The sequence below is a fragment of the Neovison vison genome, chromosome 2, assembly GCF_020171115.1.
Source record: "Neovison vison isolate M4711 chromosome 2, ASM_NN_V1, whole genome shotgun sequence".
In the NCBI taxonomy this organism is placed as follows: domain Eukaryota; kingdom Metazoa; phylum Chordata; class Mammalia; order Carnivora; family Mustelidae; genus Neogale; species Neogale vison.
In genome coordinates, this window is record NC_058092.1 from 19,329,623 (window position 1) to 19,351,481 (window position 21,859).

Consider the following 21,859-nt stretch of genomic DNA (forward strand, 5'->3'; position numbering starts at 1 on the left):
GTCATGATCTCAGGGTCCTGGAATCGAGCTCCGCAGGGAGCCTGCTTCCTCCTCTCTCTCTCTGCCTGCTTCTCTGCCTACTTGTGATCTCTCTCTCTGTCAAATAAATAAATAAAATCTTTTAAAAAAAAAAAAAGAGTCTGCTTTCGGCTCAGGTCATGACCTTGTGGTTCTGGGATGGAAACGACGTCGACCTCGGGCTCCCTGCTCAGCAGGGAGTCTGCTTCTCCCTCTCTCCCTCTGCCACTCACCCCTGCTTGTGCTCGCTCACTCTCCCTCTCAAATAAGTACATAAAATCTGAAGAAGAAGAAGAAGAAAAAGAAGAAGAGGAGGAGGAAGAAGAGTCACATGCTCTATCAGCTGAGCCAGCCAGATGTCCCGCCTCAGGAGAATTCTTGTCACGGCCTGCACCACTGACTTCCACACAATGTCACCCCACATGTGGGGCCCTCATCCTCTCAGGAGATACACCCCATTTAGACACCATAACTGGTTTAAAAAAATAGTAACTTGAGAAAGGATTAGAAATGAGAGAAAATTTTAAGAATTCAAAGTTAGGGACTGAGTGAGCCTTGGTCCCAGAATAAGAATGGACAAAGGTGTGATGGGTTTAAAGCACTTTTGTAAAGTGAACTCCACAGGATACTAGTTCTGGATGACATCCTGTGAATGAATAAGCTGGGAAATGTTGGGTTAAATACTCAATCCACCAGGAAATATCAAGCGGCGGTATTTCAAACACCATGTACTAGATGGACCAATCACTGTCTAAGTTTAAATCGCCTTCTTTATGGCAGGACTCCTCAGAGCTCTTACCTTGCTGCTGTGTTCTCAATGTTGAAAACATGGGACAGACTCTGCAGTGTTTCTCAAATGCATAAGTTTGCAGCATCTCAGACCCAGTAAGTCCCTCCTTGGATCCGCTCAGCCTCACCTCTCTACTGGCCCCTTGGCTCCTTGATCCTGGAGACCCTGGATGCTATTTCAGCCTTGGTCTCCGCCTCACCCATCCCCTAGCTCTGGTGGCTGGCTCGGCCTTCCCTGCTTTAGGCTGGGCTCCCACAGAGCCGCTCTTGGGCCGCCTGTGGGGAGAGTAGCAGCCGCGCCAGCAACCATGTCAAGCCAGCACCCATGTCCAACCTAACTGGGCCCGGAGGCTCTGCTCATCCCAACACCTGCAGTCAGGTGTGCCTTTTAGCCTACCCCCCCCCACCCCTGCAGCTGCCCCAAGGTGGAGGGACCCGGAAGTGAAACCCATAAGTGCAAGGGAATTAACACTCTGGGAGGCAGACTTCTATCCTGAGACAGAGACAGAATTCCCTCCGTCCTTCCCTCTGATGAACTGGTTTGAGCAGTGCTGTGTTCTTTATGACCTGCTAGAAACATCTCATGGGACTGACCAAGCAGCAGGGGGTCTCTTGGTGATGTTGTGGCTGGCTCAGTGATGCCCCACATCCCATGTCACATTTGCTTCCCTGCTTTCTTGTCCCGCTGCCACTTCCCGCTCCTCTGGCTGCCCTGGGATCGCACTGAGGCTACAGCATTGAGGCTTTGCTTCCGTTCCAGTGTTTGGGAGAACCAGAGAACAAGGCACTAAACCTGTTTCTTGGGGACCCCCTCTCAGGGTCAGTTTTCGATGCCCCTCCCATTGGGAAATGCTATTTTAAAGAATTTCTTCTTTGGTGGGGCAGAAACCAAGCCCACAGCACACTTCTCATCAGGCCATCTGTCCATCCGCTCTGAGCTCATCTCTCCAGAACAACAGGCTGAATGAAACCCCAGCTCTTTGGTAATAACAGAAAGAGAGCGCTGTGCATTTATTGAACAACATGTAACACAAACTCAGGTGCCATCCCCTATGTCATCGATGGGCTTTGACACCTGTTCGGTACAGTATCCCTTTCTAGGCCTGTGAGTGATCCCCAGCCCTCCCTCTCAGGAAAGGAAAAGGGCAGCTTTGTCAGCCTGACTTCCCTCCCCTCTTTCTAATAATAACTGGTCACACAATGACCAGGCATTATCATACAAAAGTTCCTTTACAAAAAGCACCAATTGGCATACATATACAAGTATATACAAAAAAATCACATTTTAAAAATGTACAAAATATTCCATTTTGCACCAACGTAGAAAAGTGTCCTGTGTGGTTGTTTCAAGCACATTTCCAATTCTGGTTCAGTGGCTGCTGGACAGAGCAGTGGGGGTTCCTACTGCTAGTCCCTGCTCTCTGAGTGGAGAGAAGACACACCTTCCCATTGCCCCTCCAGGGGCCCCGACCCCTCCCACCCTGGGCCTGTCACCAAGGTGGCTGGGCCCCTCCCCATCCTCCCCGGCATCTCTGCATCCAGAAGGTCTCTCCCTCATCCAGTTCCTTACTGGTGTCCTGCAAGAAAAAGACAAAGAAACACAAGGTGAACCAGGGAGATCTGGGGTTTACCAAACTCCAGTGACAAAATTATCAGACTCCAATTCCTGCCTGGCCTCTGCCTTCTTAAAGAAAAATAGAATTTAGTCGTCAAAACACGATGGATTGCACATCCAACACAAAACTCCGAAAGAGTATCCTGTATTTTTCAACTGGATTGGAATTGAATTCCAATAGTAACTTGGCTTGAAAAATTCTATTAGCAAACATGTGCTAATTAGCAAACACGTCCTTTCTATGTGCCACTGTGTTAAATGATCACATCTACTCTTCACCAGAACCTTTTGAGGTCAGTAGTATCGCTCCCCTGTGCACAGATAGGTAGCCTGAGACTGAAAAGTTGTGAGCAGCCCAAGATTATACCATTCGTTTCTGGGAAAGCCGCCGTTCAGAACCCAGGCACTTAACCACGCTCTGCAGCCCAGAGAGTTTTCTAAATGACTCGCGGGAGGGCACGTGGGTGATCAGATGCTCCCAGGGGCCTGCGGAGGACTAGACTGAGTGGCAGACAGACAGTGGTGGGCGGAGCAAACTGGCAGAGGGGGCGGTCCCTACCCAGCGCCCGCTCTCTGGGATTGGTGGAGTGGGTGGGGGCAAGCATTGTTAGCTCTTCCCAAAATTTCACAAGAAGGTAGAGATCCAGATTCTTAGTTGAAAGTTCCTTAAAACAAGGGGTATGTGGGTGGTTCAGTGGGTTAAAGCCTCTGCCTTCGGCTCAGGTCATGATCCCAGGGTCCTGGGGAGCCTGCTTCCTCCTCTCTCTCTGCCTGCCTCTCTGCCTACTTGTGATCTCTGTCTGTCAAATAAATAAATAAAATCTTTAAAAAAAAAAAAAAAGTTCCTTAAAACAAAAAACAGGGGCGCCTGGTTAAGCCTCCAACTCTTGATTTTGGCTCACGTCACAATCTCAGTGTCGTGACACTGGGCATGGAGCCGGCTTGGGATCCCCTCTCTCCCTCTCCTCTCTCCTCTCTCTCTCTCCCTCTCTTAAAAAACAAAAAACCTCCCCCCATCTCCTAATTTTTTAAATGTTGGCAACTAATTTTTAAAAAATTAAACATTGTGCTGGCCCAGCCGGGCTCCTAAGTCCCTTGTCTTTTACGTTTTTTATGTTACACTGTATTGCTTTCCACTCAGGAAGATCATTCAGATATAAAATGAGAGCTTTTTATTGTGAATAATTTTTTGGTGGTGTTTTTGTTTTTTTTTTTTCCCCTCTCAGGGTAAAGAGAACAGGACTTTACCCTCAGAAGGGATAAAACACATATCCGGGCCATCACCACATACTGGCCTCATCCCCGGGGTCCAGCATAGGACTTTGCACACAGTCAGGATTTCGTGATGTTGAATGACTGAACAAACAAACAAACGATGAATTTCTTACCTTCTTCCTTTCTCTCTGTGGACTCTTCCCCTTCCTGATCTTCTTCTTCTTCAATGAACTCTTCCTCTTCCTCATCTGTGTGTGACAAAGAGCCACTGTATTCGGATGGGGCCAGCTCCTCAGAAGGCTGGAGACAGCACTTATCCAAACCCCGGCTGACCCCCCGTTGGGACCCCATGGCCATGTGGTGACACGAGCTTGCTGAACCTAAGCTACACGGAGACCTGCTTCCTCCTCCCCCTGGCGTCCTCCTTCCTTCTCACACCCGTCCAAAGGAGGGAGGTTCAGCACACCTCTTTGTTCTAGGAGCAACAGCAGCTCCTATCGCTTGACCTGCCCGTGTCCAGAGGGGATTTTGCGAGGAGCACGCTTTATGCTTCTGCATTCCTCCCAGTTAGACAGAGACACACCACCTGAGGAGACCCGACTCCCTCCGGGATCAGAGTCCTTGTCTTGAAGGAATGTGCCCAGACTTGGAAATCTGCTTGCCTAGCACTCCTTGTCCGGTTTTCCTCATTCCACAGCCTACAAAGAGGTGGCTGTGGGGTGGGGGATGCTCCTGGGCCATCTCCTTGATATTTCTCTGAAGCTGAGCCCCAGACAGACAGACGGCGACCTATGTCCTCGCCTTCCCATCCCGGGACATTGCTGTCAAGCTTCGCTAACAGGGAACGTGTCTGTTCTCCACCCCCACCCTCTCCCAAGCCACTTCCTTAATGCTTTGGGGCCCTGCGGGAATCACCAGAGAGCAGGGCATTTGTCAAGGGTGTGTAGGGAGAGGTTTGAGAGAGTTCATGCCTCCAAAACATCAGTCCAGTTTCCAGCTACATAGCCGGGACCTGTGCATAACCCAGGGGGTTTTGTTTTTGTTGTTGAATTATTATCACAATTAAGTGCTCTTAGCGGCATCTGCTGAGCACTTATTATGTGCCAACTGTTGTGCCAAGCATCGTGTGTGTATGTGCACGCACACACGCGCACGCCAAACACTTTACACGTATCGTCTCATAGAATCCTCCCTAGGGTCTTGGGAGCCAAATCCCTTGGTGGAGTCTGCTTGGGCTACTTACTTGCTGTGTGGCCTCCAGCAAATTACTGACCCTCTCTTAGCTTTCTTTCCTTAACTACAAAACGGAGACAACAATAGAAACTATCTCATTAAGTTAAATGACAGAATTTAACGAGTGGTGTATTTTGGAATTCTGAGTATAGCCGGTGTGGAACACAGCCCAGGATGGGCCAGCTCTGGCTTTCCCAGCGGGTCATTGGAGCATCGCCTCTCAAATCAGTACAACACTTAGCAAAATTGGATCCGCTCTCATTTTCTATATAGCTACCTTGCAATTGTGTGACCTTGGGCAAATCATTAAATCCTTTGCTCTTCATCTGGGTTCCTCATTTCCCCTTATTACTTTCTCCTAATTATTGTTATGATTATGTTGTTATAATTATTATAGGTACTCTGTGGTAGAGTAATTACAAACAGAAATGAGGACATAATAACAGGTAAATTAAGGTGCCCAAGTATCAGAGATGGGAGGATTAAGAAGCGGAAGCTAAGCCCAGCCTTAGGCAGTAACTACTTTTTATCTAGTATGCGGCAAACTCCCCTGCATCACTATCTTAACTGTTGCAAGAGCACCCTGGTGTGGTCATTACGAGTAGGTCCATGTTTTAACTTATTTTTTAAAGCTAGAAAATGCAGTTCAGGGGCGACTGGCAGACGCAGGCAGAGGAGCACGTGACTCTTGATCTCAGGGTCATGACTTGGAGCCCCATGGTGGGTGTAGAGATTACTTAAAATAAATAAAAATTGAAAAAGAAAATGCAGCTCGGAGAAGGAGAGGGGCTCACCAAAGGTCACACAGATAACAACTGGCAGAACGAACATTTGAACTTAATCTGCCTGACTACAGTTGCCGTGTGCCTCCCAGCAGCGGGTCCATCTGTAATTGACTGAGTGATAACTATGTGCCAGGTGCTATGCTAGGCTCTGGGCTCTTGAAGAACTTGGCTGTCAAAGTTTGGCTTTTTACTAGTGTACCTGCGTCCAGGTGGGGCTCAGTGGAAGGGAAGCAGATTACCAGGGGTGAAATAGACATGTTATCGGGGAAATATTATTAATATTATAATATTATTTTATAATATATATTATATTAATATTATAATTAATATTCTTAATGTTATCGGGGAAATAGACATGTGGCACTGCCACCTCCTTTACCTGTCCCAAAGTCGATGGCCCTAAGGGCGTCTGCTATGTGATCCAAGTCCAAAGTAAAGTAGTCCATGTTTTCAAAGCCCTGTTCTGTCTTCCCCAGCTGGCAACCCTTGGAAGCTTCCACAATGCTGTGGGGGTGGGAGAGAGAGAAAGGAGGGGCAGGGTGAGATTTCTGGGCCTCAGTGAGAGAAGGGGGTGTCTTAGCTCCAATTCACATCAGTGCATGTATCTACGCCCACATCCAGGCCTTGCACCTAGAGGCTCCCCCTGGAGGGTGGGGTATTTCTCTCCTGTCACAAAAGGCAGGGGATGCAAAGGCCAGGAAAGCTAGACTGGGCTGAGACCTTCCCAGCCGACCTCATGCACAGGGGGAGGCCCACTGGACAGAGATCAGAGGCCTTGGTGGGAGCTGGGGCCTTGGATCATAGTCCTGGAGAGATACTGACCTTTTGATGAGTTGCTTAGCACTCTGTGGGGGGAAAGAGAGAGAGAGTGAAGGGTTAGGAATACAGAAGAAGTGGCCCCAAGAAATCAGCAAAAAGAGTGACTGGGCCACAGGTGGGCCCTTGGTGCCATTCCGTAGCCTCAGTGGGACCTGCTCCCTGCCCTGACTTGAACAGCACTTGGGTTTTTTCCTTCTGTTCATGGTCTACACGGGTTTTGGTCATCACTCTAGGACCTTTCCATGGTCATGGCAGGAAGCTTGGATTTTCAGGGTATCATTCTAAACACTCTTAAACCCCCAAGTCTCCAAGATGAGAATCATACCCTAATCACCTTTTTATGCCCAATGTCTAGCCCAAACCCTGGTCCATAGTATGTGCTTGGGAAATTTTTATTGAGCTGTGAAATCTTATCGTTGATCCTTTTCTGTGCTCCCCCAACAAGCTTTTCTAGGGTAGGGCTGTGTCTCGTTCATCTCTGTTGTCTCTGCTTCTGTGGTTGACCCATAGAATGTTCTCGATGAACAGTCTCTACATGGACACTGTATTATGCAGTTTACAATGCCATTTCACAAACATCCTCGTATTTGATCCTCACAAAATCAGTTAAGAGGAAAGAAGTTAGGAATCATTGTGCACCCATTTTACAGACGAGGACACTGAGGCTTAGTTCCTTAAATGGCTTTCCCAGGAGCACACGGGTGACCAGTGACGGAGCATGACTTGCACTTTAGTCAGACCCGTTGGTTGAAGTGACCGCCCACCCCCTCCTGTTCTGCTCACCAAGAGGAAGATGGCCCCACCAGTCTCGTCCAGGGACTGGATGGCCGTCTCCACCAGCTTAGTGGACTTGTCCAGCTGTTCTCGGTACTGCTGAATGAGAGCCTCAGTGAAGCTGAGCTTCTCCTCCTGCTCCCGTGTGATCCGCTGTAGCAGCTCACTCTTCTTCTCGTCCAAGATGGCGTACAGTACGTCAAACTTCTGGCTCAGCTCTTCCTTCACCTGGTGACTATTCTCCTGGGGACAGAATTCTTGGAGTCGCACCCTGTGGGGTCCTCCTCCCTATTTCCGGCACTGGGATGGGTGTGCTAGGAATCAGAGGTCTGAAGCTGGGAGAGATCTGACTATGTCCCCATTTTGCAGAAGACAAAATGAAGGCTTAGCAAAAAGAAAGCACTTACTGAGATCTCATAGCTACTTAGCAGACCAGTAACATTTGGAGGCTGGTGTCATGGAGAAAGCTAGCCCCTTCCTCAAAAATAGAGACTCCAGGGCCCTCTGTGTGCACCCAAGTCACTCTCTCCCTCCCCACAACCCCATTTTAGGATCATGACTGGATTCAGGAAGCTCTGCCTCAGTTGGTCCTAGCAGGGCCTCTTCTAGGCCTCCTCATTGAGGCTCCCTTCTCTCCAACACAGATGCTACCTCTTAGTTTGCTTACTTATAAAATAGGAATAATAATAGTATCTCATCAGACTGGGGGCGTCTATTACCCTCTCTCAGACTGGGAGCATCTCATGAGTAGTAGCAATGCACCCCTCTTTCCCTTGAAGCCTCCCTTCACACACTCTTCGTCCACCAGGAGTAGGATGATCCTTCTCCCCATCTCCTCTCTAGCTCCCCTACCTCAAGTGGAGATGGAAAATCACGGCTGCTTTTGCAGAGATAGAAAATTTTCCTTCTGCTTCTATAGTCTTGCTACTCACAGTGTGGGCCAGGGACCCACAAGCTGGGCAACACCCCAGGAGTTTGTTAGAAATGCAGAACCTCATGCCTCTCTCCAGACCTACTGAATCAGAACTTGAATTTTAACAGGATCCCAGGGTGATCTGAACCGCTTTTAAGTTTGAGAAGCTTTAGTCTATCACACATTGAAGACAACACTCTGGAAACTATTAGTGCTGAAGAAATACTGAGAATTATTGCTGGGATGCTCCCTGAGGTCAGGGATCAGGTCTGTCTTGGTCACCACCCCATCCCCAGTGCCTTTAGCAGGGCCCGGCCCACAGCTGTGTTCCAGAAGCCTTTGGGGAATGAGTGGATGAATGGAACAGTTGGTCCCCACCCCACCAACCCTGCTTGAACACCCCAGCCTCTAGGCCCCAACCAGCAGCCACTACCCCCAGGTGAACCTTCACCTCAGAAACCGGGTTGCCCCGAGAGGCGTCGGACCCCCAGACAGAACTCCATTCCCTCTCACCTTGGTCACTCGACAAGAGTCTTCCAGCTGAGTGATGATGGTCTGCACGCGGTCGTTCCCCGCCACCAGCATGGAGATACAGTTACTCAGCTCAGTCTAGTGGCAGGAGGGGTGGAGGGGGGGGATCAGGAGAAGAGAGACAGAAATAGTCTCAGAGCCTGTCTTCTCGGGGGTGGCACCCGCCCTCCCCTCTCTGCCAGAAAGAGCCTCTTTCTGAGCCGCTGTTCGGGGCCAGAGCAGAGAACATCAGAGAGATACTGCGTCCCTGATGTTATAGATGAGGCCCAGAAAAGGGGACATGACCAATACAACAGCAATGTACTATCAGAGGAAGGGTCTGTTTCTAGGAAAGAAGGGACACAGAAAAGAAATAGAGTTGGAAAGTTCTAGAAGAGAGAGATCAAGAGAAGGGTGGGAGGCAAGGAAGAAGTGTCCAGAAAGAGGGGCCACAGCTTAGTGCATGGGAAGGATGATGGGACTCCCGCAGGCCTGGGGGGCCTCGGTGGGGGGTGGGGGTGGGTTCTGGGCCACTTTCTGCCACAGGAGAGGTAATGAGCACAGCACAGAGGTATCTGGGACCCGAAGCACCCTGGGATTTAGAAGTCGTGGCCTGAGAGGACCCTGGTAGCCTGACCCAGGGGTCTGGTCGCTCCCCTGTGGCCACACCCAGGTGCTCTCAAGTGGCTCTAAGTATAACCCATGAGCTCAGCCACCTCCTCCTGTGGCCTGGGAAGTCCCTCCAGAGGGACTATTCCTGAAAGGCCGGCTCAGCAGATCGACAGGGATCAAATCCACATCCTGAATCCTCCAGCCATGCCCCGCGGGCCCAGGCTGGGGGTGGAGGCCACCCTGGCCAGTACCTTCTGTCCCTGGAAGACACTCTGCAGCGGGGCCACCTCGCAGGCCTTGTGAGCCCCAAACACCTTGCACATGGAGCACGTGGGCATCTCACACGTGAGGCAGTAGATGTTGATTTTCTCGTCCTCGTGCTCCTTGCACATGGGGTGGCTGCCCTTCTGCAGGGGCCGACTGCAGTGGAGAAGAAGCGCAAGTCAGATGGGGGAGGCCCTGTCTCCTCCCTAGCTCCAGCCCCCGCTCACCCCCGATCTAGGGCCTGAGCTCTCAGTGACTGGCTGTCTCCAGTCCTCTTCATTTTCTGGAGACCCAGAAACAGGAAAGCCAGTGACACCAAGGCTGTCTTCATATCCTGGGACTCTGACGCGGTGGTGGGCCGTAGGCCCCGCCAGTGCTGAACATGGGAAAGGCTGTAGAATCCCAGGGTTGGAACTGGACAGAAAGGTGAACTGACTTGCCCAAGGTCACCCATCTGGTCAGGGCAGGGGAGACAAGAGTGCACTTGCTCTAATTATAGCCCCTGTAGCTCTTGGTGACTGCGGGCCGGACTCTGAGCAAAGCAATTTATACTCATAGCCTCACTGAATTCTATATTTAATCCACCAGACTGTCACGGCCATCAGAGCAAGGAGACTTGCCTCTCCTCATCTCTGCAGCGTGAAGCGCGTGGCATGGAGGCGAGCGTGACTCGGGGCAGGTGGCGGAACACATCAGTAAGCACGTCGGAAGGGTGGCCCCAGGTTCAGCAAAGAAAGCAATGTGTGGTTCTCAAGTCATACAGCCAGAACACGGCAGCCCAGGGATGGCTAACAGCTCAGCCTAAGCCTTGACTTAAAGTCCAGAAAGGTTTTTCCTTCCCAAACACACATTCTTCAAATGCTTTTCTCCCTCGGTGGTATTCTCTCTTTTGGGACTCTGGCATGTTATTTGTGTTTCTCTTGGGGCATCAGTTTCTTCCCATCTGAGGCTCAGTTTTTGGGCCTCAGTCCTACCTCCCCAGCTAGACTACACGCTCATTTAGAGCCAACCCTGTGTCTACACTGCCGCAGCTTTCCCAGCCCCTAACACAGCGAGGATCTCACAAATGTCAGCTGGTGACTGTCCCCCACTCATGGCAATGCCTCACCTCTGAACAGCCGTGCACAACTGGTCACACCCCAGGCATTATTATCTCCCCATTCTTAAATAAGTTCCTTTCCAGACTTACCTTCCTTTCATCCTTTAGCCCAGGGTCCCCCATCCTGGCAGGGGTCTCCCTTTGCCACCTGGCTCTACCCCCACCCTCTGACCCTCTCTGAGCCTCCATTTCTTCATTGGAGAACGAGGGTAAGAATGCTGCATGGATTACCGTCAGAATTAAACCAGAGTCACGCATTGAAAATGCTTAGTATGGTGGGTACACACAGGAGGTCCTCCACAAATATTTGATACGTTTAACATTTCCCATCAAAACCCTATTTGAGAGTCACAAAAACAAACCCTACCGTCCTCTTCTGCAGACAGGGAAAATGACTCACCCAAGTTCCCACAGTGCCTTAGTAACAGTCAGACTCGCCAATGGTTCACCCAGTCAGGGCTTTTTCTCACTAAGATTGGACTGTCCCCTGTGCTTGGGAAGGACACTGCCTTCAGGCAGCCACTGAGTGACAGTTTGGGACCAAAAGGCCTGAGGGCAGCAGCCTGGAAGACTTGTCGGAGCTGCTTCCGGCCACTTCTCTTCCCAGCTGGGAAAGCTTGGGCAATTGACATCATCTCTTTAAGCCTCAGCTTCCTCATCCGTGAAATGGGGCTGATGAAAGTCATGCCTGATCCACAGGATTGTGGTGGGGCAGCAAGAGGAAGCTTCCCCAGGGCCCGCAGTGATAGCGGTCACCTTCACCATAGAGAGACCGGCTGTGTTCTCTCTGGGCACTTTTCTTTGCCTGTCGCGGCCACTTAGGTGGCCCCAGTGCATCCCTCTCCCTGTCACATCTTGCCCTTCCCCTGGTTCCTATCTCAGTCTCTGCTAGGAGGGCAGCCTAATGTCTGGGCTCTTCCTATTCCCTGAGTGACACTGAGAGCCAGGGCTGGGGGATAGAGACGAGCCTCTGCTCCTGAGGAAGAGGGAGATGGCTCTCTGGACTGGAGAGTCTAGCTCTTCCAGCCAGGGCACTGGACCCCAGGCAGATGGGAAGGAGCCTGGAAGAGCCAGGCACAGACTGGCTGGGGAGGAAGGATGGGCTCCTGGCTGCCAGATGGACTGACCTGGAACACTCCTGCTTGTAGATATCAATGATGTTCTCCACCAGCAGATTCCTCTGCAGGCCATACACTCCATGACGATCCATGATCACCTCGTGGCGGCAGGAGGGGCAGCGGAAACGGCCACCAGACATGGACACAGAGCCAACCCGGTTGGTCCAGAAGGGATTTGCAGCCTGCAGGTGACAAGGACAGAGGTGAAGCCTGGGACAATCATTGTCCTTCTTCCTGTTCCCCCCAACCATACTTGTCAAACAATTTGACCTGGAGCTCCCCACCCTGAGATGAGAGCCAGCCCACTCACAGCGGGGAGCACCTGAGAAACAGCTAAGCGAGTCTGGGATCAGCAGACCTAGGTTCAAGTAAGTCATCCTCTGAATGACTTTGGGCAAGCAACCTTCTCTCCCCAAGCCTCCGACCCATTCACGCAAGGGACATGATTATTAGACCCAGCTGGGAAGGCTGCTAATTCAAAGACGAAATTGTGAGAGAACATTTTGTAAAGTGCTTCTGGGAACCTTGAGTCCTGCCTCTTCCCATTCCCTTGTGAAGCACATGGATTCCCTCCAGCCTCATATTATATGGAACCGGCTTCGAGAAGGAAGATGCCTCTACTGCCCAGTGTCTCCTGGCCACCTTCCTCCTCCTAAAGCTCTGGGCCCCCTGCCACCAGGGAGCTGGCTCCAGCCCCTGGGGTCTGGTTTCTCTCTCCTCTCCGCCTGCCTCTCCCACTTATCGCTTAAGGCATTTGACTCCTGATTGGAGAGTCAACTGCAGGCTCAGGGCAGCGGTGGGGGAGCTGGGGGCAGGGTGGGGACGGGAAACACGCGTCATGGAGAAGGAATGGGGCAGCCAGAGCTGCCCCTGAGCCTCCTTCAGCCCCTAGGTCTCCTCCGGGACTTTCTCTGTACAGGAGAAAGCCAGCCCTTGTTTAGAAGCCCTTGACTAGGAGAGAATGGCTTTCCACCACGGGAATGCTGAGCCGCCACCTGGGGCCCGGGACTCGGCCCCGCCCGGCACTGACCTGGAAGATGTCATTGGCACACTTCCGGCAGAGGTTGTGTTGACAAGGCAAGATGACCACCGGCTTGGTAAACATCTCAAGGCAGATAGGACAGATCAGCTGCTTCTCCAGGTTCTCCATGGGGTTCCCATCCTGGATCAGGCTTGATTTATAATCCATATTGTCGGGAGCTGTGGGGGTTCACCTGGCTGCCTCCTTCACCTGCTTCGTTCTACGCAGACCTGGGGTCTTGCCTTTGTCACAAAATACCTACACAGAGCCTCTTTGCCTTCTTCTCCTGGCGCCCGAATTCTGTCTTGGTCTGAGGCCCCTCTGATATTTATAGCTGGGTCCCGGTCACATGAGCCCCAAGAGGGGACCAGCTGAGCATTCCAATGCCAAGTGGCTGGCTGGGGCTTGAATTTCCTCCAGGCCTGAAAGACCGGCCCTCTCAAATCACATGGAGGGATGAGCAATCGTTGTTCTCCTGGGAGGAGGGTCGTAAACAAGAACAGCCTGTTCGTGGGCGTGTGGGGGGAGGAAAGGCTACCAGAGTTTCCTCCAGAAACTAGTGTCCCAGACCAGGCAGGTAAGCTAGCAAGGGGACCCAAGGAGTGGGGCCACTGAGATTTGCAGGATTAATTGCCAGAGATCCCTCACTGCCCTCAACCTCCTCCTCTAGAGTACCGAGTAGCTCCTGAGAAGAGGGGTCAGGGCAGCCCTTCTCTCTGAGCCCATCCCTGAGCACAGAATATTGCTAGACATCTCGAGACCCCACCCCAGCAAGCCCATCCCTCCTGCATCCATTGGCCACTAACTTCACTCTAATGTTGAAAGGGCTTCCTTGAGACATAGTCCAGTGCCCCGGTGGGGACCCTGAGGTCCAGAGAAGGAAATGAACTTATTCACAGTCATTTAGTAAGTCAATGGCAAAGCCAGGAATCTTTTTCATTCATCAGACATTTCTCTAAGTACTAACTATACATCAGGCACCAGGGTGACAGCTAAATGAGTAATCCCTCTCCCTGCCCTGAGAATCTCACAGCCCAGGGAGGGAGGCAAACAGAAATTGTTCTCATGTGCCATGAAGCCCTACCTGGATACTTAGAGGTTATCCAGATGTTTCCCTTTGCTCTCTGCACAAATTTAAATTTTTCTCTACGTTCTTCTGGACATCTTCTGTGTTGGCAGGTAGAAGTTATTAGAGTATTCCCAATGGCTATTTTTCTTTTTCTTTTTTTCTAAATTTTATTTACTTATTTGACAGAGAGAGAGAGATCAGAAGTAGGCAGAGAGGCAGTCAGAGAGAGAGGGGGAAGCAGGCTCCCCGCTGAGCAGAGAGCCCGATGCGGGGCTCTATCCTAGGACCCTGAGATCATGACCTGAGCGGAAGGCAGAGGCTTAACCCACTGAGCCAACCAGGTGCCCCTCCAATGGCTATTTTTAAGGTAGAACCTCACATAAAGGGATATAGGGCCAACCAGTGTCAGGTACTGGGGCAAGAGTGGGGGCAGTGACAATGGGCCTCAAGGATGAGCCTAAGAGACCATAGAACATACAGGAGTGTCCAGGATCTCATGAAAGAAGGGCGGTAGGAGAGGAGGTTGGATCCCCTCTGTCTGAAGAAGAGTTGATGGTTAGAGCCCTGAGAGAAGACATAGAGGAGCCAACTGTGGGGTGAGGGGAAGAAGTGAGAGCAAGAGCCAGCCACAGAAAGAGGAGGAGGCCCAGAAGACAAGAGGCTAGGGAATTTTTTTTACAATTTTATTTTTTAGTAGTCTCTGTACCCAATGAGGGGCTTGAACTCACAACCCCGAGATCAAGAGTCCCATGCTCCATCAACTAAGCCAGGCTGGCACCCCATGAGACTGCAGAACTTTAAGGAAGGGGTGGTCCCCACCAAAATGTTAATGACTAGTTTTTGCTGAGCACTTACTGAGTGCCAGGCACCATGCTAAGCACTTTGTAAGTGCTATTTCATTTTATCACCCCAACATAAGACTTGTTCCATCCCTATTCCACAGATGAGGAAACTGCAGTACAGAGCGTAACATAGCTGCCATGAAGTAACACAGCTTGCAAGAAATGGCTCTAAGACACAAATGCAGGCATGCTTGACTCAGGAGCCCAAACTCCCTTTGTTATTTATTTATTTATTTACTTACTTACTTACTTACTTATTTTTAGAGCGAGTGCACATGTTTGAGCAGAGGAAGGGGCATAGGAAGAAGGAGAGAAAGAAAAAAAACCAGATTCCTCACTGAGCGCGGAGCCCAATGGGATGTGGGGCTCGATACCATGACCCTGAGATCATGATCTGAGCCAAAATCAAAAGTCAAAAACTCTACCCACTGAAGCATGCAAGTGTCCCCCAACCCCACCCCAAGCTCCTTCTATCTTCCTTCTCTACCTTCTGAACGGCAGGTCAACACTGCCAGGCCAGCTACGGGTTGGAAGATGGGGAGGGTTGGAAAGAGGCCATCCCTTCTTCCTTGCTCATATCTCAGTTTTGTTCAGATATCAGACAGCACTGTTCTCCAGGAAGGTGGACCTCTCCAAGGCCACGGGAGACTAAGGCTTAAACCTATCATGCTAATCCCATTCTCCTTTGCCTTGGTGAGATAGCTGTGGCCTAGGAGACCCAAAGGGCTCAAGGAAGTAGGGGAAGGATAAAGTGAAGGGCAAAAGGAAAGCTTCATTCTTGCCTTTGAATGGGGCTGTGAGAGGGTGGGGCAGCAAGCTTACAGCCAAGATGGGAGACAAGTCTGAGGGACACGTCCACTCTCTGAAAACAACAAGAAGGTTCCGTAGAAAGCACAGGGAACACTGATGCCATCACTGTGCTGCCAATTTACCCATCCCTGGAACTGCCTCCCACCTGACTATTTAAGATCTGAGAGAACAAATGTGATCATAGTGGAATTACTCTGTTACTTGCAGCAGAGAACATTCTGTGTACATTCAAGTCTCTACCCCCCATATGCCAACAATTCTCACATTTCTTGTTCCAGTTTAGACCTCTCTTTTCCTTAAGTTGAAGATTTGTTGGAGATCTCTACTGGGATGTCCCAAAAGCCCCTCGACTCCTCATACCCCTCCAAACAGACCACACCATCTTTCCCCACATCTAGCTCCTCCTTGCATTTTCCTTGTCTCGTGTCACAGTGAACACCACCACCATTCACCCATTTGCACAGACCAAAAAGCTGAGAGCTGGCTTAGGGCTCCCTATCCCCTCATTGCACACCTGGTCAATCTCTCCATCAAGCATGGGCCTATCTTTGCTTCCCACCTGTCATCTTACCAGCATCTGTTTGTGAGTCTGATTCTCTCTCTGGACCTTGAAGACTTTGAGGGTAAAGGCTGCCTCTGTTGATTCTGTACCCCCAGTACCTGGCACACAGTAGGCACTCAACAAATACTTCTTAAATGAATGGGGAGTGAATGAGTGAGTTCAGTAAAGGGACAACAGGGTCACTGTCAGACTAGGGAAAGATTAAGGTACTTGAGCAAGTTTTTTTCGGCGGACACGTTGGAGAGAAAGTACTGGAAGATTGGGAGGGGAGGGATGGAGTAAATGATCCAGGCTCAGAAAGGAGTAGACTCTGTGTCTTAAGTTGGGAGGACAGAAAAGAGAAGATGGAGGTGAGAATCAAATGCTGGGAAGGGGAGAGAAAGGTGGTCCTATCATGATCTCAGTCAAGAATGAATTGAGGCCAACTTCTGAGACTTAGCAGGGGGAAGCGGAGCATGGGTGGGCAGACCAGCCAATGCAGGCCTGCAGGAGGAAGTCCCCTAGAGAGGGCTGAAAGGGCTGTGCGAGGGCAGAGGAGCCTCGCTGGTGTTTCATAACCATAGTTTTCTATTTGCGAGCGGCCATTCACATGGTTCCGTTGACTTTGTCCAGGACATTTGGCAGTCCAGGTGCAAAAGTCACGCAAATGGACAGTGGGATCCACTCCAGCCTGGGCCTGGGCCAGGTCAGCGCTGCTGAAAGTCAAGAGGTGAGGAAGGGGAATTCCCACGTGGGCCATGCTGGGCATCAAAACATGTCTTGTCACTTAATCCTCCCAACAGCTCTGCAAGGGGGTTATTATGATCTCCGTTTTATTTCCCAGGAGGAAACAAGGCTAAGAGAGTTAATTGGTCAAAGTCACAGAGCCACAAGTGGCAGCGCAGAGCTGGATTTCACATCTAAGACGGACCGACTCCTTACCCGGTGCTCTTCATGCTGAAGCATTTACTGAGTGCTTCTTGCGTGCTGGGCATTGTGTTAAGTCCTTCCCGTCCATCCTCTCTTTTTCAGTCCTCAAAATAACTCAGTGAGGCACGGATCATGATTTTCCCTGTTTTTCAGCTGAGCAAGGAGGCTCAGAGAGGTTAAGTCACTTGGCAAAGTGCCCCAGCCAGTAAGTGGCAGAGCCAGGATCAAAACCAAGATGTTACAAACCAGTATCATTCCCAGTTGCTGGAACATACTGGAAAGCTATGGGCTGACAGATGAAGAGACAAACAAGGAGTTGATACTGATGTCTGATTCCGAGCTTTCGACCACTATGTTTTACTGTCTCCCTCTTTGCACGTCTCCTTGCTTATTTATTTATTTTTAAGCTTTAATTTATTTATTTTTGAGAGAGAAAGTGAGTGAGAGAGAGAAAAAGCATGAGCAGGGGAAGGAGCAGACACAGAGGGAGAAGCAGACTCCCCTCTGAGCAAGGAACCCAACATGGAGCTCAATCCAAGGACCCTGGGATCATGACCTGAGCCGAAGGCAGATGCCCAATCTACTGAGCCACCCAGGCGCCCCAATTTTTACTGTTTATTAATGAAAAATTCAAACCCACAGAAATAGAGAGAAGAGTATAATGAACTCATGTAACCAAATCCAGCTTCATCTGCTACCAATAGTTCCCCAATCTTACTTCATCTACACCCACTCACACTTCTTTTGTCTGAAACATTTTTTTTAAAGATTCTTTTATTTATTTGACAGAGAGATAGAGTGTCACCGAGCACAAGTGGGGTGAGGGGCAGAGAGAGAAGGAGAAGCAGACACGCCGCTGAGCAACTTCCTGCTACGTGGGGCTCGATCCCAGGACTCTGGGATCATGACCTGAGCTCAAGTCAGACTCTTAACTGACTGAGCCACCCAGGTGCCCTGAGTCTGATATATTTTAAAACAAATCTTAGACATCAAGTAATTTCATCCATAAATACTTGAGTAAGCATTTCTAACCGATAAGGATTTTTTTTTTACATAATCACAATGCCATTATCATATCTAAACAAAAATAATAAGAATTTCTTGATATTATCTAGTTTCCAAGCCATTTTCAGAGGACACAGATTGCCTCAAATGTCTTCTTACAGTTCATTTGTACAAATGAGATCCAAATAAGATCTTGCACATGGCATTTTGGTGATTTTGTCTCATTGATCACTTTTAATCTATAGTAATTGCCTTCCCTCCCATTCTTCTGTGCCATTGACTTGTCAGGAAATGATTCAGGGTATTATGATTCTCACTTGGACTTATTAGGAACTGAAGTCCAGAGAAGTCAAGTGACTTGCAGAATATCACCTAGCTAAGAGACAGACTTCATTTGGGACTGCCCCAAAGTCTGTTACCCATGGGAGGAGGTACCCATGGGAACCCAAGGGGTTCCCAGCTGGGTAGGGGTTAGGCAAGACAGTCGGGGGAGATGGTCTGGACCTGACAAGGAAAAAGAGAGTTGGAAGGTAATAATAATTAAAACACTATTATTTTTGATTGACGGCTTCCAAGTGGCTGGACATCTACTAAGAGCTTCATGGCACTATTTCATTCAGGCCTCACATCAGTAGGTCATACTTATGCCCATTTTGCAGATAAGGAAACCGAGGCACGGATTGGCATATGGAGTTGCACCAAGTCCCACGACTAGTGTAGGCAGAGCTGAAAGTGGCCAACTTAACCCCAAATTCTGTGCTGTTTTTGATTGTTACCAGAGAGGGGACTTTTGGAAACCTGAGATTTTGAGGTTGGTTGGAGAAAACCCTGCCAGAGACCAGCAATGTGATGCCCAACAGCCACACCCACCTTCAGTTTCTTGTTTGCCAAAGGCAGCAACCATGAAGAAATGCTCCTCGAGGGTCCCTCCGTGTCCTCAGTGGCTGGATTCTTGGAGGAGCTCTTCCAGGGATGGATGACTGGCTGACGCAGGCCTGGGGGCGGTGATGCTGGAAAGGAAAGTACCTGCCATCTCCGCTTTCATTTCCGCATAGCTTGGGGCTTGCTTAAATGTTTCCTTGGTACATTGTGGATCGCATGTCCTCCACATGTGTGTTGTTCTCTCCCCTGCCCCCATGACCCCCCCAGGAGGATGGGGGCGGCCCTGCCTCTTCCTGTGGATTTCCCCCCCTCAGGCCTCCGTGGTGCCTGAGCACCCTCAGATGAGGGTGGGGGAGGACAAAATCTGTTTTTCTTACAGCTTGAGATCTCTGTCACATGCTTCAGGGTCATCCTCAACAAAAAATCATCCCAAATCACAAGATCAAACCGGTAGGTACTTAACCCAGAAGCTAAAGACAGATCAGCTCTCAGAGGCTGGTCGATGGGGTCTGGGGTATGATGCAGTGCCCCAGGTGCAATGCCCACTGGGCCTGGCCCACATGCCATGGAAGGGGACCAGAGTGTTCTGGGCTCTCAACACTTAGAGCTCCAAGCATCTCTTCCACTGGCCTTGGGTCCAGACCTCCGTTGTGGGCAGCTATGAAAGCTCTGAGCCACGGATGACCTTTAGAGAGAAGGACTGCCCAAGTTGATATGGGACACCTAGAGGATCTGGAGGGGATTCTGCACTAATGAGCCCAAAATAAAGTATGGAAAGCACTTCATGCACAGTGAGAAGCAATCGTCCCTCATTATAAGGTCTTTGAGAGCAGAGCAACTACAAAGAGGCTGCCCTGTCACCTTGAGTGGATTGCATAACCCCTGTGTCTCAGTTTGCTCAACTGTAAAAAGAGAGTTGGGTCAGGTAATGATATCTCCAGTCTCTTAAGCCCAAAAGTCTAGGATTCTGGGTGACTGTCTGCCCCCAACACTCTACGGGCTGAAAATCGATGGCACAGAGGTAGGAGTCCATTTGCCCAGCATGTGGCACATACTTGGCGCATGACAGACACTTGAAAAACACTGTTGCTAATATTTTCACAGTCAGGGGAATAATATGGGCTGGCATTTACTGAACGGTTACTATGAATAACCCCATGGTCTGTGTATCATTTATTGCTGCAGAACAGAATTTCCCCAAACGTAGCACCTTACAACAATAATAAACATTGATTATCTCAAGTAGTTTCTGTGGGTTGAGAATTCAAGAGCAGTTAAGCTGGGTGCTCCTGGCTCGGTGCGTCTAAGGACCTGGTAGTAAGGGCGCTGGCTGGGGCTGCAGTGTGATTTATCTCAAGACCTGCCTGGAGTTGGAGGATCCACTTCCAAGATGGCTGACTCATGTGGTTGGCAAGTTGGCGAGAAGCCTCCATTCCTTAGCACGGGAACCTCTCCACAGGGTTGTTTGAGCATCCTCAGAGCATGGTGGCTGATTTCCCCAGACAGAGCGATCCAGAAGAGCAAACAGCCTATTATGACCTAGCCCCAGACACAACACACTATCATTTCCATCATATTCTACTGGTCAGGCAGACCAACCACAATGGAGTGTAGGAGGAGACCACACAGGGGCACGAATACCAAGAGACGAGAACTATTGGGAACCATCTTGGAGGCTATCGCGGTCTGCTCTTCGTGTTTTATAGCTATTAATTTATTTATTAATGCATGAAGTTGATACTATTATCATTCCCATGTTATAGAAAAGGAAACGGAGTCACGGAGAGATTTAGGTAACTTGCCTACAGTTATACTTCTAGGAAATGGCTTGGGGCATTGTTGTTGATTTAATATCCATGTCTCTCCAAAATTCGTAGATTGAAGTGTGGACGGCCATTGTGATGGTATTTGGAGATGGGGCCTTTGGGCGATATGGACGAGTGCCCTTAGGGACACAAGGAAGGCTGCTCCCTATCTGTCTCCTCACACTCACGTCCCGAGGAAATGCCATGTGAGCATGCAGCAAGCTGGCAGCCATCTACAAGCCAAGAGAAGAGGCCTCAGAATGGAGTCCACCTTGCCCACACCTCCTTCTAGGACCCCCAGAACTGTGAGAAATAAATCACTGTGTGTAAGCCCCTCAGCCCATGGTATTTTGTTATGGCAACCTGAGCAGACCAAAACAGGATTCGAACTCAGAGGCATGGGCTTCTCAGCCCTTGCTCTCAAACTTTCCCTCCCTCTACTGCCTAGTTAACACTGGCCATGACTTGCTCTGTTCCCTGCCTGGCCCCGGTGCTGTGCAGAGAGACTCTCCTCTGACAGTGGGGTCCGATGGCGCTGGGAAGACTGGCAAGGGGACTGGAGGAAGCCTCGTGGCAAACTCAAGGTCTAGGGCTCAGTGCTGGCCCAGATGTTCTGGCACTTGTATCCTCAGAGAGACAGTCCTGGGGGCCAGCTGCCCACCCAATCTGGCCCGCTGCTCCCCTGACACAGCTTGAATCTGGGGTTTGCCACACACACCCTCGGGGCAATCCAGATCATAACCAGTAAGCGGGAGGAAAACAAACTATATTTAAACCAGCAGTTGCTCCATAAACAAAGCTAAAAGACAAGTGACGGTCGGGAACAGTAGAAACACTTGGGAACACCAAGTGTCAATGCTCATAATACATTAAAGTTTTAGAAACAAGCAAAGGATACAAAAAGGCAATTCACAAAACAGTAAGTGCCAATACCTTTTCCCCCCAAAACAAAAACAAACAAGAGGCTTATCCTCACTAATTTTTAAAATCTCATTAAAACCACAATAAAATCTGATTTTTCCTCTATCAGATTGGCAAAAAACTCTTAAAGATTAATAATATACAAGTTTGGTGGACATGAAGGGCAATGGACACTGGCACTACCCTTGACCTTGGGGGCGGGTGTACAGTTTTACAAAATCAAAATGTGGAGTATGTTCACATGTGACTCAGCAGTTATATTCTGAGGC

The 21,859-nt window shown here is 49.8% G+C and overlaps 1 protein-coding gene across 3 annotated transcripts; it reads right to left on the reverse strand.

Moving 5' to 3' along the window:
• Positions 1–1,786: 1,786 nt before the first annotated feature.
• On the reverse strand, positions 1,787–13,194 carry TRIM63 (tripartite motif containing 63). Of its 3 annotated transcripts, none has more exons than XM_044236329.1 (9): positions 12,795–13,194; positions 11,774–11,946; positions 9,535–9,703; positions 8,675–8,770; positions 7,258–7,491; positions 6,478–6,500; positions 6,035–6,159; positions 3,811–3,885; positions 1,787–2,384 (listed from the first exon to the last, which is right to left on the reverse strand). In XM_044236329.1, exons 1-9 carry the CDS (start codon positions 12,951–12,953, stop codon positions 2,374–2,376), a joined length of 1,065 nt encoding a protein of 354 aa, XP_044092264.1. In that variant the 5' UTR covers positions 12,954–13,194; the 3' UTR covers positions 1,787–2,373. The 3 variants fall into 3 exon arrangements, with proteins under 3 accessions (XP_044092264.1, XP_044092265.1, XP_044092267.1); XM_044236330.1 differs by lacking the exon at positions 12,795–13,194 and adding an exon at positions 12,289–12,465; XM_044236332.1 differs by lacking the exon at positions 12,795–13,194 and adding an exon at positions 12,087–12,282.
• Positions 13,195–21,859: the final 8,665 nt, after the last annotated feature.

Excerpts from the sequence above, each read along its gene's own strand:
- TRIM63 (XM_044236329.1), bottom strand. The coding sequence starts at position 12,953 with ATGGATTATAAATCAAGCCTGATCCAGGATGGGAACCCCATGGAGAAC. Across the intron at positions 7,492-8,674 it reads ACTCTTGTCGAGTGACCAAG|GAGAATAGTCACCAGGTGAA; the intron begins GTGAGAGGGAAT and ends TTCTGTCCCCAG. Across the intron at positions 6,501-7,257 it reads GTGGGGCCATCTTCCTCTTG|AGTGCTAAGCAACTCATCAA; the intron begins GTGAGCAGAACA and ends TTCCCCCCACAG.